The sequence below is a fragment of the Berghia stephanieae genome, chromosome 2 (genome assembly GCF_034508935.2).
Source record: "Berghia stephanieae isolate SIO BIC M18660-M18661 chromosome 2, UCSD_Bste_1.3, whole genome shotgun sequence".
NCBI lineage: Eukaryota > Metazoa > Mollusca > Gastropoda > Nudibranchia > Aeolidiidae > Berghia > Berghia stephanieae.
In genome coordinates, this window is record NC_088361.1 from 128,209,552 (window position 1) to 128,227,112 (window position 17,561).

At 38.4% G+C, this 17,561-nt stretch overlaps 2 protein-coding genes across 5 annotated transcripts in view; both read left to right on the plus strand.

Moving 5' to 3' along the window:
- The first annotated feature begins 2,500 nt into the window (after positions 1-2,500).
- Positions 2,501-17,561, plus strand: part of LOC144966584 (cytochrome P450 2U1-like) — a 61,656-nt gene continuing 46,595 nt past the window's right edge. The window contains exon 1 of the mRNA XM_078903271.1: positions 2,501-2,685. The gene's annotated coding sequence lies outside the window, so the exon portion shown is untranslated. The remainder of the gene's footprint in view (positions 2,686-17,561) is intronic.
- Positions 2,602-17,561, plus strand: part of LOC144966582 (cytochrome P450 2U1-like) — a 25,854-nt gene continuing 10,894 nt past the window's right edge. The window contains exons 1-4 of one of the 4 annotated variants that reach the window (XM_078903269.1): positions 2,602-2,696; positions 7,394-7,679; positions 13,868-14,019; positions 17,499-17,561. The exon at positions 17,499-17,561 is cut by the window's right edge and continues 50 nt beyond it. In XM_078903269.1, coding sequence (XP_078759395.1) covers positions 7,474-7,679; positions 13,868-14,019; positions 17,499-17,561 — 421 coding nt within the window. In that variant the 5' untranslated portion in view covers positions 2,602-2,696; positions 7,394-7,473. The other 3 variants (XM_078903270.1, XM_078903267.1, XM_078903268.1) reach the window with 3 other exon arrangements.

The following is a 17,561-nucleotide window of genomic DNA, read 5'->3' on the forward strand; positions in this document are numbered from 1 at the left end:
ATGTGGGTAATCGGATCATTTCCCAGTATTTTATGATCAACTTCCTGTTTCAAGGGTTCACTTCCGGTTTAGTGATGCCACTTCCTGTGCCACTATGTTATTTCCTCAGGTATCGCTTCTGGACGATGCACCGTTGACGGCAATTTGACAATTCCCTAGTCTCTGAGGACAGATTGCACTTCTCAAAAGCCGACCTATGACGTTACTTCCTGTTTTGTGACGTCACTTCCGGTCAGCGCATGTCCCTTCCAATGTTCCTTCTAGATAGGTCTGTGCCGATTTTGGTAGAAATAAGTCAAAGTGTTTGTCCGCTAACCTCGAATACACACACACAAACAGACAGTAGCCGCTTATTATACAGAACTGATGACCTACTTCTTGCGGTGGATACTCCATAATGACAATAAAGATTGCCTCTATCAAAAAATGCATTCTATACGGTCTCCTGAGTGTTGTATAAAAGGGGTTTGATTTAACTAAGAAGTGCAAAATTCCAGTGAAATGTGTTGCTTAACGTACTGGTTAATAGAGTTTAGTGAGAATAATAGGATTCAACAGTCTGATGTCACGTCCGCCCAGCAACGAGCAGTTTGGTTCTAAACAAAGAAAATCGGTACTTTTTATTCTTCATACTGGCTAGAACTTTTTCACATGCCATGTGATCAGTATGTATAAAAGTCAAAACATGGTCACATTTATAATGTTTTTCTCCTCTGGATACACTTTTATGCTTGTCGGAGAAGTATTTCATAAGGGCGTTCGCCATTGTTCTGATAGTTTAGAACCAGTTACTAAGTTACTATGCGCCAATACGTGACGTTAAAGCCTATTACTCATAAACATGGATGCCAAAAAAAAAAAACCAATATCAAAGAATGAGTGACGTCAACTTCGTTCTATCTATATTCATTTTTCGTCCAACCGAGTCATCAATCACATGATTTGTTGCTCTCCAAAGATATGATATTTCTTAGCAAATGTGAACACGCTGCTTTGTTTTCGTAAGTTCTAAACATACCCGTGTGTCGAGCGGAACAAAATGACCAATTGTGGTGTTAGATTTTTGAAAAGTTGGGAACACTTTTCACTATATTGTTAATTTTTAGCACATTTTACAATGTGATCAATGACCTCGAGCGCATGGGAAGTTAATATAGATCATCACCATTGTACAGTGATCGTGTTTTGTGTTCACAAAAATACACACTCAGGCGATATAACATTGAAGAAACGGACATGTCATGTCATGTTAGTGTAACTTTTAAAACGCACGAGAATTGAGTGAATTTTCATAGTAGTGTTGTGTGTGGATTAAGTATAGTATAGTATAGTATAGTATAGTATAGTATAGTATAGTATAGTATAGTATAGTATAGTAAAGGTGCGGCTATGTGGTCATGTGACATGGCATTCGCTTTCGGATCGGAAGGTCCTGGGCTCAAGCCTCGCTCTGCGCATAGTTGAGTCCTGGGAGAAGGCTCTTTACTCACATTCTCTCACCGTACTCAGGCGTAAAATGAGTACCTGGCCCTTAACAGCGTTGTCTCTGTCCCCAAATATTGTGATAACGTCCCACATGTTATGTGTTGCTGTTGGCCAGGGGCCCCTTGTAAAGAGCTTTGAGCACGTTAAATGGATATTGCGCTGTATAAAATCTCAAGTATAGTATAGTATAGTATAGTATAGTATAGTATAGTATAGTATAGTATAGTATAGTATAGCATAGCATAGCATAGTAAAGTATAGTATAGTATAGTATAGTATAGTATAGTATAGTATAGTATAGTATAGTATAGTATAGTATAGTATTAGTGTAGAGTGTCTAGCGACAGTCCAGTCCCATTTCAAAGTATATAATCATTTTACATTCATTCTGTTTCTCCCAAACCGTGCTGTGTATTGTCACGAATCTTTTCCCACAGTCTTAGATTTTACAAAAATTAATGAATCATAAACATGAAGAAGGTATATATCTTATGCTTGTCACACTATCGATAATTCCTTTGATATTTTGCATGTCAATTTGCAACGCATTTTATCAGACGCTTTCAAAGATACGACCCAAAAGTTGTGATCATACATTTTGAAACGGACTGGAGAAGGGACGAAATTCACGTCACTCAGCTCTTTGTTATTGCTTTTAGCCAGTCATTTTTATGATTACTTCTCACCAAACTATCAGACTGTAAACGCTCAAGGTTATTTACACATACTTTTGTGTGTTGGTGCGTTATATCCGGCTGGCGGATGTTGAGAGTATCTTAGCTTAACGCTCAGCATGAATAGCTGTAGTTCTCTCTCTCTCTCTCTCTCTCTCTCTCTCTCTCTCTCTCTATCTCTCTATCTATCTATCTATCTATCTATCTATCTCTCTCCCTCTCTCTCTCTCTCTCTCTCTCTCTCTCTCTCTCTCTCTCTCTCTCTCTCTCTCTCTCTCTCTCTCTCTTACACAGTAGACTATAGCTATGGGTATGAATGTTGCAATCAAAACAAAACACAAACAACTTGCATGGTTGGATGATATGAAATATGGGTCATACTGACGTGTTTCGCTGAGTGGTCATTGACATAAATTGTCTTAACCATTTATTTACAGTGTGGGTTTGTTCTAGCCATCGTGTACAAGTCAGGACAACGTTTATTCAAAATAAAAAAAGGAATATTAACATTGTGTTTAGAATTCTTGTAAGTAATGGGTAGGTTATGATTGACTACACGACATGCCGTATGTAAAAATATTGATCAAGAGGTATTATTTTTTATTTGAAAATATTAACAGCTGATATCAACACGATTTTTAAAGAGTTCTTATTTACCCAGCTATCTGAAACGAGACAGGTGTATTTTATTTATCTTTGATGTGTCGTTATATCACACGATAATACACGACTCCATTCGTGTGTAGTGAGCCTTACAGACAGTTGTGTTTACAATATCTGTGATTATTTTTAATTTTAGTAACGGATCTAATTGCCAGTTCTATTTCTACCTCACTAAATTATATATAATTTTATTCGTTATCATCTTGTGCATATGACTAAATAGTTTCTAGTGGATTATACAAGTGAAGTTTAAATTTATTCATCATTTTTATCAACTACACACATGCCATTTTAAACTTAGATTTATTCATAGCCATGATTTTATTCACTGTGCTTGCTAATTTTAGTAATTCTATTTTTGTGATCAATCTATGTCGAGCAGCAGCAGCTTCTTGTGGTTCTCACACTATTATGTTATGACTATCGACCCAATCAGCAAAGTCTGGTCCGCATTCGTGCACCATCGCGAACCCACCCGGTAGCATCGTCACAACACACCGTTCAACTGGATGCTCTGTCGTTTCAGATTCTTGCCCACATCGGGTACATGTAGGACAGTCCCCACTGATGAAGCGCACATGCTGTGAGGCAGCTCCTCGGCCGAAGCCGATTCGCAGCCACCCAGTGTCTCCTCTTACTGGTATCGAAGCCTGGCAATTTCTCACCAAGCTTAGAGGAGTGTATGTTCCCGCCCCCACGAGGGATTGAATTCGTCCAAACCGACTTCCATCTCGTATATGCATCTCTGTCCTTAGTCAGGGAAGCTGCGTACAAGGGTTGCCGGGACTTATTTCGGCTCGAAACGGGGGCGCCGTCTATAATGCGCTTCAGAGGGGTATCCTCATTCCCTCTCTCCCGGATCTTACTTAGCCAGTTTACCTTAATCGTCTCCCTCCGGAAATCGGGGGGGGGGGGGGGGGGCGCTGGATTGCTGCCATTATCGGGCCCCATTCTCTAAGCGTTGTTGCCAGCGTTCCTGACACTATGTGCATTTACCTGCGAAGTTTTACAGCAACTTTCTCAACGTTTCTGCTTCTACCCCACACTGGAGAGCAATACTCCGCGGTGGAATAGCATAGTGCCAGGGCGGACGTTCTCAGGAGTGCTTGGTTAGCACCACAATCGATCCCGCCAACTTCCTCAGAAGACTGTTGCGTTTCTCTATCTTCCGGGCAACCCCTTCGAGATGCACCCGATAGGTAAGGCTGCGGTCCAGCGTCACCCCTAAGTATTTTGTATGCGGCTCATATGGGAGTGGCTGGTCCCCGACGAGGACGTTCATTTTGCGGGTGTGCCATGCACTGCATAGGTGGAATGCAGTGGCCACGGTTTTTGAAGTTTCGAAGTAGGATTTGAGTCTGGTGACGTTCTCGCTGAGTACGCTCTCGAGACGGGTCAACATTTTACTTTGAGTAACGAGTGCCCAGTCGTCCGCGTATCCCCGCCTCAGTTAGGAAGTGTTCGGCATATCACTAATGTAAACGTTAAACAACATTGGCGCTAGTTCCGAACCCTGAGGGACCCCATTCTTCAATTTCCTCACTTTACTCGTAGCGTCTCCCAGCGCGACGTGGAATTTCTTTCCCCTCCGATTGAAGAGAACAACTTCAATGTCTTTTTGCACCTTATGATCTTTGCAAGTTTGAGCATTAATCCTTCGCACCTACCGTATCTTACGCCGCTGATAGGTCTATAAATACAGCACCTGTTTGCTGTTTCCTCTCGTACCCTGCTTCAATATACTCTATAAGGGCAATGACCTGTTTCCTGGTGCACCTCCCTTCCCTGAAGCCCGCCTGCTCGGGTGGTAGGGCAGCATCTAGGACCCCCCCCCCCCCCCCCCCATCGGTTTAACAGAACTCGCTCCAACAATTTGTAAAGACAGCTCAGTAGAGATATGGGTCTGTAACTGTCGGACTCCTTCGCCGGTTTCCCGGGCCTCAGGATGGCAACTATCTTTGCGTGCTTCCACACTTGTGGGAGCTTTCCTTTTGCAAGGACGTCAGATATTGCCTCTGCCAGCCATGCCCGTGCCCTGTGGCCCATATTCGTCACCATATCGGGTTATATGTCGAGGCAGTCGTGGTGGCAAAAGAAAACAAAGGAAAATTAGTGTTCAGATCGGACAACGACCAACACCTCACAATTCACGATAACCCGCGCCTATTCTTGCAAACATTAACATACACAACAATACAAACGATAAAACCAGACTCAAACAGATTACAAACGTAATTAACCAGGATAGATTTGACCAATCAAATCATGGAATTTGTGACACCTTCAAACGTTCTCGGACAAAGATGATTGTTTATAGATAGTATGCGCTTGGCTAAGAAGTTCACAACATTGCTATCCGGAAATATAACGGACCAACACACACAAAACTCTGTGTAACCATGAACGTTTATCGGCTGGTTAATACAGTTTAGTGAAAATTACTCATAAACGCAGATGGCACAAAACAATAAAAAAAAGTCCAGAGTGACGTCAACTTCATTCTATCTATAAACAATAACGTGAATGAAATCTTCCCTTATCTATCTGATCGTTGTTATTGTTGTTATAGGTAATATGAAGTTGACGTCACTCAAGTATTTGTTATTGTTTTTTGCCATCCGCGTTTATGAGTAATTCTCACTAAACTGTATTAACCAGACTATAAGCGTTCAAGGTTACACATAGTTTTGTGTGTCCTTCCGTTGTACTTCCGGATGGCAATGTTGTGAGCTTCTTAGCCAAGCGCATACTATCTATACCGCCAAATGAGTGACTCGTTATTATAACGATTTTCTCGATCAGATTAAACACGTTTAAGTTTACACATAGTTTTCTGTGTTGGTTCTATTGATCAAACGGTAGAACCGTGTCTGATGGATTTTAATGATTATTGGCACGAACATTAGAATTGTCAGTGACATTCAGCCTTTTTCTTCACTGGTTACAGTCCCATGATTTGGGATTATTCTTCTTTACGGTATATAAAAAAAACAAAGGATCTGGGATGAATAAACAAGTTGATGGTTTACAATAACAGTGAATTATGTTGTGATTACGATCACTGGCAGAACTCCCAACAGGCTGGACCAGGGGTTTACTTTTCACTACTTACCAAAATTGCCACCCATTTAAAAATGACACAGCAAATAAACGTGTTCCATTTTAATGGGAGCGATCTATATTACCTTTCCATGTGCTCGAGGTCTTTGGTCACATTAGAATATGTGCTCAAGATGACCCACATAGTGAAAAGTGTTCACAATTTGAGACATATCCAACATCACAATTGGTCATTTTGCTCAGCGTGACTCATGGGTATGTTTACAACGTCCATAAACACAGCTGCGTGTTTACATTTATTGAGAAATTTCCAATCGTTGTACAGTAACAAAGCATGCGATCGATGACGGGGTTTGACGGAAACATGAATGAAGATCGCTCCCGTTGTTGAAAGCCAGAGGCGTAGCTGCTTTTAGTGATTTCGCAACTGAAAAAAAATGCGGTTAAACATTCAGATTTGTCACAATAGAAAAATTTTCAAGTATTTATCCAGTGAGGCGAAGCGTGGAATTCTTTTTCATGGCTATAGATAGTTCAAAGTTGACGTCACTCGGGTCTTTGTTATTGTTTTTTGCCATCCGCGTTTATGAGTAATGCTCACTGAACTGTATTAACCTGACTATAAACGTTCATGGATACACACAGTTTTGTGTGTTGGCCCGTTGTACTTCCGGATGGCAATGTTGTGAACTCCTTAGCCAAGCGCATACTATCTATAGATCAAGCGGTAGAACAGAAGGTGTTTATTTCAGATATATACCATCGATAGTAAAACCTGTGTTGTTCACTATGTTTTCCATTCACTGTCATTGTTTACATTTTGACGACTGTCCGAGAGGCGTGGTTATCTAAGTGTCTATTTCGTTCTATCTATGGATAGTATGCGCTTGGCTAAGAAGCTCATAACATTGCCATCCGGAAGTATAACGGACCAACACACAAAACTGTGTGTATCCATGAACGCTTATAGTCAGGTTAATACAGTTCAGTGAGCATTACTCATAAACGCGGATGGCAAAAAAACAATAACAAAGACCTGACTGACGTCATCTTCGAACTATCTATAGATAGTATGCAGATGACGTCACTCAGGCCTTTGTTATTGTTTTTGCCATCCGCGTTTGTGAGTTGTTTTCACTAAACTGTATTAACCAGACTATAAAAGTTCATGGTTACACCGAGTGTTGTGTGTTGGTCCGTTATACTTCCGGATGGCAATGTTGTGAACTCCTTGGCCAAGCGCATTCTATCTATATGTTGTGTTTGAAAAAAAAGTAATTTTTGTTTGAATGTCTATTAAACAAAAATGAGCTCACGAATCTAAAAACAGTCTCTATTAGTATCAAAAGTATGCCTTTCATGTGCTTTGTGTAGCAGGAAATGAATATTTTATTCTAAATGGTCTATTTAAGGAATAAATGAAGCATTGTAAAACTTTCCACCCGTGTATTTGATGAATGGAAATTTGATATTACACGTGTTCATATATTTCTTTTTTTTTATCTCTTTAGTGATTTCTTCAATTATTATTTATACTAAGGTATTATAACAAAATACTTTGTATTGCAAACAGTTTGTTTACCAGTAAACAATGTTGGACTACGTATTTTCATTGGCTCTCAGCCTTCCACCCTTGCTCTATGCGGTGGTTGCTCTTGTATCTGTGTGGTACATCATGAATAGAAATAGTTATCCCAAGAACATTCCACCTTTACCCGTGAGGCCTTATCCCATTCTTGGACACCTTCCTATGTTGGGGAAGAACACACTTGAGGTGTTTAAGAAATGGCAAAAATCGTAAGTATTTTGGTACATACTATCTATCACTCTTGTCATCGACGACGTTATCATCATCATCATCATCATCATCATCATCATCATCATCATCATCATCATCATCATCATCGTCATCATCATCATCATCATCATCATCATCATCATCATCATCATCATCATCATCATCATAATCATCATCACCATTATCGTCATCACTACCACCACAAAAACTATCCTCCTCCTCTTCTCACTCCTCCTCCTCCTCTTCCTCCTTCTCCTTCTCCTCCTTCTCCTCCTCCTCCTCTTCTACTTCTTCTTCTCTCTCTCATATTCAAGCTGACCGTTGTATGTGCGTGTTCTGTGTTACCCACTGTCTTATAGTGTCTGTCTGCAGCAAGGCCAATGTTATAATGAAAATGATGTTGTACAGTAGTACTTAGCTGACACACACACACACACACACACACACACAGAGAGAGAGAGAGAGAGAGAGAGAGAGAGAGAGGGGGGGAAGGAGAGAGAGTGAGGGAGAGTATTAATGAAGTATGCCTAGCCTATCTCTTCGTTGCATTTCGCTGTACCTGATCACAGTGTGGTCTAATGTATTGTATTTGGACATATTAAGTGGTTTTCCGGTGTTCGTTACAGCCGATTAAGCTCTTAAAAGTTCCTCCTAAAGCCCATAAATTTTAGCACAGTAAGAATAAAAAACTCCTGTTATAACCGGGTCCCTGTTTTATCCAGACCTGTCATACATGGGTTCCACTGTGATTATAAAGCAAGAAAAAATCTCCTGTTATATCCGGACCTGTCATACTATATTTAGTTATAAGTGTTATAAAACCATTATACTACATTTTTATTTTCAAAATTCACATGCTGATATTGCCTAGGGAAATGGTCACGTTATACAGTGAGGATCAATCAATCTAGTGGCAATGTCTTGGGGACATGTACGACGGTGTATTTTCACCCAATTCTGTTATCTGCTCTTTTCATGAGCTCCATACCATTCATTTACCCACATTTAATCAATTTACTAGGCTGCTTTCATATTTGTCATTGCCTCTCTACTACATCTCCTATCAACTACAGCACTCGCTGGATTTTAGCAGGCTCTAGGAAAAAGCCAAAAAGCGTGCTAGAATCCTAGCGTGACGAAAGTTGATGGTCATGGGAAGTAACGACTGATCATATATAGATTTAGCTCCAACGTATTGTTTTGCAGAGCGTGTTGGAATTCGGGGTGCTGAAATCCAGCGAGTACTGTATAACATAATTATAACATGAAGTAAAGAACCCTCTTGTGTCAAGCTATTGAGCAAAAGTGATACTTTTTTATGCTCAAAATATGTTTTTATTACAAGTCAACATTATTTTTTTCTCACTGAATTTGACGTTTTAAATGAAGTAACTTGAATTGGACGAACCCTAGCTAGGTTGGTACTGATACAAGATATATGGACAACCAGGGCCCGTTTTTATGAACGCGGACGAGCGCTTAGTCTCTGACTTTAGTCAAGGGCTTGAAAAAGTGTGATTTTATATGAACTGACCAAGCAAGTCCCAGACAAAAATCACGGCACCTTCGGACTAAGTTTGGCCAAATTTTAGTCATTTGTTGAGGCCGGGCTTCAAGTTTAGTTTGAGACTCTAGGATAAATCATAGCGTCGACAAGATAGCAGCTATTTTTAGATTGAGAGAGATTCGATTCGGAAGGAAAATACGTCGGTTGCGAATAACAAAGGTAGCGATAATTGTCCTGTTGCTCTTGACATCGGCTTTAAAAACTGTAAGATAAGTGCAGATCGTCAAAAGTACCTACATGTTTTTGTGAGTAAAAACTATTTAAAAAACAAACAAACCCGAATCTAATCGGGCTTGCGAGCTGTGAGTTCACTTAGATTCGAAGTCGAAAGGTTCGCTTCAGAGAACAAAATAAAAAAAATTAGAAAATATAGTAGAGATAAAAGTTATTCTGCTAGCATTGCAACCGACTGAAATAAAGTTATTCATCAGAACACACTTTTGTTTTGTTGCTTTTTTCTTGATTCAATTTCTTCGAGTTTCAATGAAACTTTCATTGGCCTAAATATAGAATTGACAGTCGACCATGGACATCATTGTATTCTACTCAGTCGAAAGTCAATATCACGTGATTTGATACATCATGGCAAAAGTAAGTAAAATGTGAAAAGGAGCGAAATATTATCGATATCGGATGTGTTGCTAATTCGTCTTTGGAAATCTATTGCGTTGAAAGTATGAAGGCTCGTATCTTATCTACCGTCGCGTATGAGAGAGCGTGATGTTACTTGCACAAAATAACTGAATTAGTCCGAGACTAGAAAAGTTCATAGAATCCGATTTTTTTTGTCACTTACTTCACTTAGGCTTGAGATTAGCAAGTAATTTGCTCGACTAGTAAAGGGCTAAATCTAGTCCACTTGCATAAAATTGGGCCGAAATGTGCATGAAACGTTGTTCCGTTGCTTTTTGGAGTAATGATAGTACACAAGAGCGAAGGGAGGGAGGGGGACATTAACGAAGAAAGCCAGTACCCGTAGGTAAAAAAATCAATGATTTGTTATTTCTAAGTAAACCACTAGATAGTAATTTTTTAAATTTCAAAATGTAAACCAGTAATTTATATAGTTCTTTAATGTCATTAGGCATATGAAGTCGGAGTTTTATCCTGGTTTCTATAACGTGAAACGGACAATAGTAATTGCTTTGAATAGGACGATAGTCAACCGCAAAGTACTTCGCGGAGGGATCTAAAACACTTAGCTACCCAATCAATTCTGTGGACAAGTGACTCAGAAAAAAAAAAATCCGACGTCAACCATGATCGATCTCGGTCCCTTTGCGCGTTAAGTAAGTGGTCTACCGACTGAGCTATTGGGACCACATTGTACTTTAAGAAAACCGTGAAATTAAGATTGATTATGTCAACTACTAGTGATCAAAAGAAAGTATACACTTGTTTTAACTACAGAATTGGTATGTAATATTGTTCTGGTTTATTTAAAACCTATGTGTAATCATAGTACCATCATTTATCTTTCATTTTGTTATAATTGGTAAGGTTTATGGTTGATCTTGTATGCAACATAGATTTTTAAAACATGACCTTCAAAAAGGGAAGTAACAAGTCAAAACATACACTATGATTTTGACAAACAATGGCATTTTAATAAAATTACTTGCGTTCATTTCATTTGAAGTGAAGTTGAATCTAATTCAATCAGTATCGAGCATGTCCCCCGTTCGCGCCAATCACAGCCTTGCATTTCCTACACATGGAATTGGTCAATCTGGCCAGCTGGTGTTGAGGAATGTTATCCCAAGCTGTTCTTATGGCGTGGAAGAGTTGTTGTTCATTTGGCGGGTCTAATGAACGAACTTGGCGGCCGATTATGTTCCACATCTGAGAAGAAAACAAATGACCACGCATGCATTGTCCAGCGCAGATGAGCACGGGCCCACTGAAGACGGACCAGCCAGAAGAGAACAAACGACCACGCATGCGCTGTCCAGCGCAGATGAGTACGGACCCACTGAAGACGGGCCAACAGGTGATGTGCTCTAAGAAGTTGTCGCATCAACGGACGTTTGCGATAATGTCATGCTCTCTAAGTCTGCAACGAACAGCGTGTACCTGGGAACTCTAGCGCAGTTTCGTGTGCGTATAAAACGGTCCTTACCTTGTGTTGTTACTCGTGGTTTGCCAGTTCAATTCGGTCCCGTGCCGTTTGCGTTATTTCAAATCGATCCACTAAGGAATATACAGTTCTCCTTGTGATATTAAACATTCTTGCGACATTGGTCACAGACTAAGCAGCTTGAAGATGACTAATGGCACGTGCACGTTGTTCTACACAGAGTAGTGGCATCGCGTAGATTAATGGATGATATTTTGTATTGTGTTTTGCTGACTTGAAAATAGTTCAAGAAGACATGGATGACAAAAAAATTATTCTATACACTTCCTGTCCACAGTAAGGGGCTAAAAGGTTATTTTAGCACGTGCGGGACGTGGTGAGCGGATTTCAGGTCAAAAACAAAAACATCGACTATCGGTACACAGAAAGGCTAATGGTAAACAACTCAGTGGAAAATCATTAGCCTACGTCAACGGATAAAAAAGTAACGACGATTTTAAATGTGTATACTTTCTTTTGATCGCAAGTATACATATGTCACTAAATGACGAAAATTTTAGTGACGGATAATACAAAGGATTGATATAATACAATATCCCAACTCTTATTTCATCAAAATACAAGCGACTGGAATTGTACATAGCAAAGGAAAGAAACAATTTATCGCATTGTCACAATCATTTTAATACAAATATCCTATCTAAAAGGGATGTATGGTTTTGAATTAAACAAACAAAGGCGTCCATTCTTGTAACAGAAATATACCGTCGATACTTTGGCGTACAATTGAATAGGACTCGTAATAATATTAATAGATTCTTTCATTTCTTTGTATTTATTAAAGAGATATTTTTTTCGTGCCGGATGTATGGTTTTGAATTAAACAAACAAAGGCGTCCATTCTTGTAACAGAAATATACCGTCGATACATTGGCGTACAATTGAATAGGACTCGTAATAATATTAATAGATTCTTTCATTTCTTTGTATTTATTAAAGAGATATTTTTTTTCGTGCCCAATAACACAACGACTTTGCGAGTATGTGTTATAGCACAATAGAAATATAGCAAGTTTATAATATGATTATTCTACCCCTCCAAGTAAGATTATTAGATATTGTGTAACCACATGGTATCGTATTAGTACTTCTATTCACCATAATTTGTATCTGTCTCCTTCCGCTTGAATGACAATTTGACCCAAAACTAAAAACGTCGGAATTTTATTCAACGCGGTCAAAGCATTATTCAACGTTTAGATACGTATTTACTAAAAAATTATTGGGTTTTCCAATGAGAGAGGTGGAATAATATCAAGTATAAGCGCCTATTCTCAATTTTGGTATCTCACGATCGAAGTACTTTCCTTTCATTCACTTAAAAAATTATCTTCTAACCTTCCTCTCGATAAAGATAACGTGACTGTTATCGGTCACACATCCCAATACCTTAATCTTATTTTCAGATAATATGTAATTTTATCATTTTGTTCATTGAACATATTTCGTGTAAAACTCATCTAATTTATTAGAAATGTTCTTCTCTAGTGCTATAATAACTCCCTAAGCAAAAAAGTTTTAAATCACCTTCATATAATTTTCGGGAATGCAGTCAGCCAGCAAATCTGTCATTTCTTGAATTGCCTGTTCAGGATTTTGTACAGTCATAATTACGAAGGCAAACGAGTCTTATACCTCAACGTAAATTATTTTGCCTGGTATATTGTAACCCTCAACTCGTTCTCCTTCCCGACACGAGAGTTAACAAACTTCAAAATGTCCAAGTCAGCCAGAATGGTACTCGGCCGGGACACACTGGACAGAACACACATTTACCTCATGTTTAGAGCATTACACTAAATTGCTTTTCGAGCTAGAATAAATTACAAAATTGCCCCATTGTGTTTTAATGCTCTAAATTAACGATTTCCAAGTTATATTCAAGAAAGAATTCCCCTTCCCCATGCCCCAACTGGGCAGCTTAGAACCTCAGAAACGCGGTTAATGCAGGTTTTAAAAAAAAACACACTTAGAAACGCTTCGGCAGAAGGTCTTTTTATATTAATCTTGACCTTTGGTTTGGCAGCGAGTAACGTCAAGTCTTAAAAGAAAACAAACATTCGACTTTTTTTTGTCTTGATAACTGTTTGGTTAAGGTAAGGTTTTATTCCTGGTTTACTGTAATTAAACTCTTTACTCGTAGAGCATTCGTGAATGTTTGACTGCGAGTATGAATGCCTGATAGACCGACGATATATTTGTATGGCGATTTGAGGTTTTAACGTAAAGCGCTATAGAAATGTAGATTATTATATAAGTCATCATTGTAGGATTATTACATCATTGAATAAAGACAGACTTTTAAATGAGAGGACAAATTGCATGAACTCTAAAATCAGCTTACTCTTTGTCTATACTGCTCTAATAAAGGTTCAATTTTCCTTTTTAAAGAGAGAGAGAGAGAGAGAGAGAGAGAGAGAGAGAGAGAGAGAGAGAGAGAGAGTAATTTCCTGTTTAATAATTCCTCATCATGCCTATTTCAGAACCGGTGATATCTACAGTATATATATGGGACATCAACTTGCCGTCGTTCTTAGCAGCTATCCAATTCTTAAAGAGGCTTTCATCAAAAATGGAGATTACTTTTCGGACAGACCTCATCGGTTTGTAGATACAGACGAGAGATTTGCTGGTGGTAAGTATGACTCAATAACTAAATACAACAATAAATCACCACGCTCCATATAACAGCAACGAAATCTGGATGAGATCAGTATAATGAAATAATAATGCTTTAGAGCAGTAAGACCCATGAAATCCATCTTTTAGCCCCCCCCCTCCCCCTCCCCCCCCCCCCCCGCAAAAAACTCCACAAAAACAAGGGTCCCTGATCAACAGCAACATTAGAACGTGACATGACGCCAATTAGGCGATATTACAATTTTATTTCTGATAGAGACCACGCTGCAACGACCAGGTACTCATTGTATGCCCGAGGTTGGTTAGAGAATGGGAGAAAAGAGCATTTTCCAAGGACACGAGTATGCGCCGAGCAAGGCTCTAAGTCATGGCCTTCCGAGCCAAAAGCCAATGTCATACAGCAAGACCACATAGCTGATGTATGTAGCGATTATAAGTTGTATACTAGTCTATCTTCAAGTCTTATTGAATCAGCTGCCAAATACTGTATCCGAAAAAAAGACTCCACTCTTATTCAGAATAAACCCGTTTTCTTGACAACCGAGTGCGGGTCCACTGATGATGATGATGATGATGATGATGATGATGATGATGATGATGATGATGATGATGATGATGATGATGATGATGATAATATGATCTTTATTGTCCATGAAGATAGAGACCTCGTTTCTTAACCAATGTTGTTTGGTTTACAATGTTCTAAAGTACATCCACATTTACTGGTACCAACACATATACAATTCCAAATTCAATTAAGTCTTGTCATATTTTGGCCTAAATATAGCCTTGACGATTTAATCTTAAGATATTTTTAAAATTGATATTAGCGTGGATTAAGACCACCAAGCGCCAAAATCATTTTTAAGTAATATCGCATGCGGATGGTAATGCTTATTTTCTTGAACATTTTTTTTCGGACGATAATAGAGGTTCCCCAAAAGTTTATGACTTTTAAGGAATAGTAAAATCAGTTTCCCCGTAAACAAATGATATGATAATTAAACTTTTATTTCATAAACTAACTTTTTTGTACAAGTTGAATGCTACACAATCATTACCAAATTTAAATACTTTTCTGTCTTCTTTGATAGGCACTTTTCTCTCCTTAGTGCTATGATCTAATAACTCCAATAATCCGAAGTATACATAATATTTGTCATCTTTAGCAGGTCTGATGAACCAAGTTGTTATGGGCCCATCGTTGTAATGGTAACACTCTCAAACCAATGCAAGAACCAGTTCATTGCGAAATCGGATTTTACACACCATTCTCATGACTGACAGACAATAATACAGCTACGACCTTTGTAAACAATGTCATCTTGCTTAAGGAATTCTATTAGGCAAAGAAACATAGCTTCAAGCGATCGGGTTATTTGAATATGTAACTTGTAAAGATATATCTAGATAGTATTGAATCACATAATAATTAGAAAGAAAAAAAAGGACTAGCGAACCATGACTTAAAACACCAGATGCACATATTGGCAGGTCTGATAACCGAATGCAATGATGGCTTGTTTTAACATTTTTGTAAGGACAGTGATTTGCGTTGATTTGAGAATTTTTTGATTACATTAATAAGCCCGTATTAATTTGGGTTATCAGACCTGCAAATAAATACAGTATAGACGTCTACATGTCGTTAAAACGATAGTTGTGGTTAGAGAGTTACTCATTTTACGTCAATGTAACAATTGCTATATTCACCTAGATTTTTTATGTCGGAATGAAGTAGATAAAAAAGTGAGTAAAATAAAAATGATCTAAATAAGAAAATGCAATGTTATTTTTAGAATTGAAGAAATAAATATCAATCTCACAGAAACTTGCTGTCGTTCTATACATCTATCCGATTCTTTCATCACAAATTCAGATTACTTTTCAGATAATAACTCAATCGGTTTATATGGACACAGACGAGAGATTTGACGGAGTTTAGTGTGACTCGGTCACATAGAAACGACATTAAGTCAGCACGCTCCTTGTAATATAAAACGAAAGCTGGATGAAATGTGTGAGGATAAACCCCTTATCGGCATAATAATATAATCCTTTATAATAATCCTTTAGGGCCGAAAGGTACTGAAATGCTTAAAATGCATTGATGTAATTTCAACACCATTTACATACATTGTAAACGATTCGTTGTAGGCAGGTGCTTACCAGACATTTACAAAGTTGCTCGTGGCAAACCCCTTTTTAAAAAACCTGATCTAGATAAAGAGAACTTTAAAAAACTATCGGCCTGTCTCTTCTCTAATCTTTCTTTTCTCTCTAAAATCTTGGAAAAGCGCTATTTGAAACAATTACTGTCTCATCTTAGAAATAATTGTCTTGATGATCTTCTCTCTGTTATAGACAATGGTTGGTGTCTGATGCAGCGCTTGATTGGTTTAGGTCATATTTGTTTAATCGTAAACATATTATTACGTGGATGAATAAAGATCGGAGGAAATCATTGTTGATTGTGAGGTGCCCCAAGGTTCAGTACGTTGGCCCTCTGTCTAAAATCGCTATAAGTTTAGGTCTGCCTTACCATCAAGACGCTGATGATAAGCAGTTGTACTGCGTCTCCAATACGAGAAATTTGCAAGTAGTATCAGACATTAGTAAGGAGTGTATCCAAAGTGTTAATGAATGATAACAGGCTGAAACTGAATGATGATTTGACAAAGGTGCTGTATGTGGGGAACATGGAGCCGAATAATTTCATCCCTGTTTCTTTAGCGTGAAACGTACAATAACAATTTCTTGCTGTCCTTTGGATGGGACGCTAGTCTATCGCAAAGTACTTTCCGCCATATCAAACAAACCCGGTTACCCAATCACTGCTGGGTGTCAGAAAAATATCGGCTGCACCCGGGATCGAATGCGGTCCCCTTGCGTGTGAAGCGAGTGCTCTACCAACTGAGCTAAACATGTTTAAAACGTACTCAAAGCTGTTTACAAATGCTTTTTTGAGACGATTCGTCACATTTGTCGAAAATTTGGAGGAAAAGCACTTTCTATCATTCAAGCTAAAGACTATAAAGACCTTAAATTCGAATTATGCTCTAGTCTATATCTTAGACGTATTATTTTAAGCTGCATTTTGGATAACTTATGATGTATTCAAGGGAGTGGAAACTAAATATACAAACATTTAAAGATGTTTTATAATCATTGTCTTCAAAAATCCTGTGTGAATGCGTCTTTAGTTTGTTTGGATTTTTGTTTGATTGTATGTTGTTTTTTGTTTTGTTTTTTCCTGATTTTTTTAGGGTCACCCACGCATTTTGTATGCGGTAAAGATAAAAATAATCAAAACCCTGCATTCCGGTTAATTGGGTAAAAAAAAAAGAAAAGTGAAAAAATATATCGTTGTTTTTGTTCAAAGTGTCACAGAAACCAAACCATGGTACAGTGGGAGGAATTTAGAGATAAAAGAACATAGTTCTTAGTGATTATATAAACCTGTTTCATGCCCAGGCATTGCTGATACCTCTGGGCCGGTGTGGAAGGAACAAAGGGGTGTGACAGTTTCAATTCTCA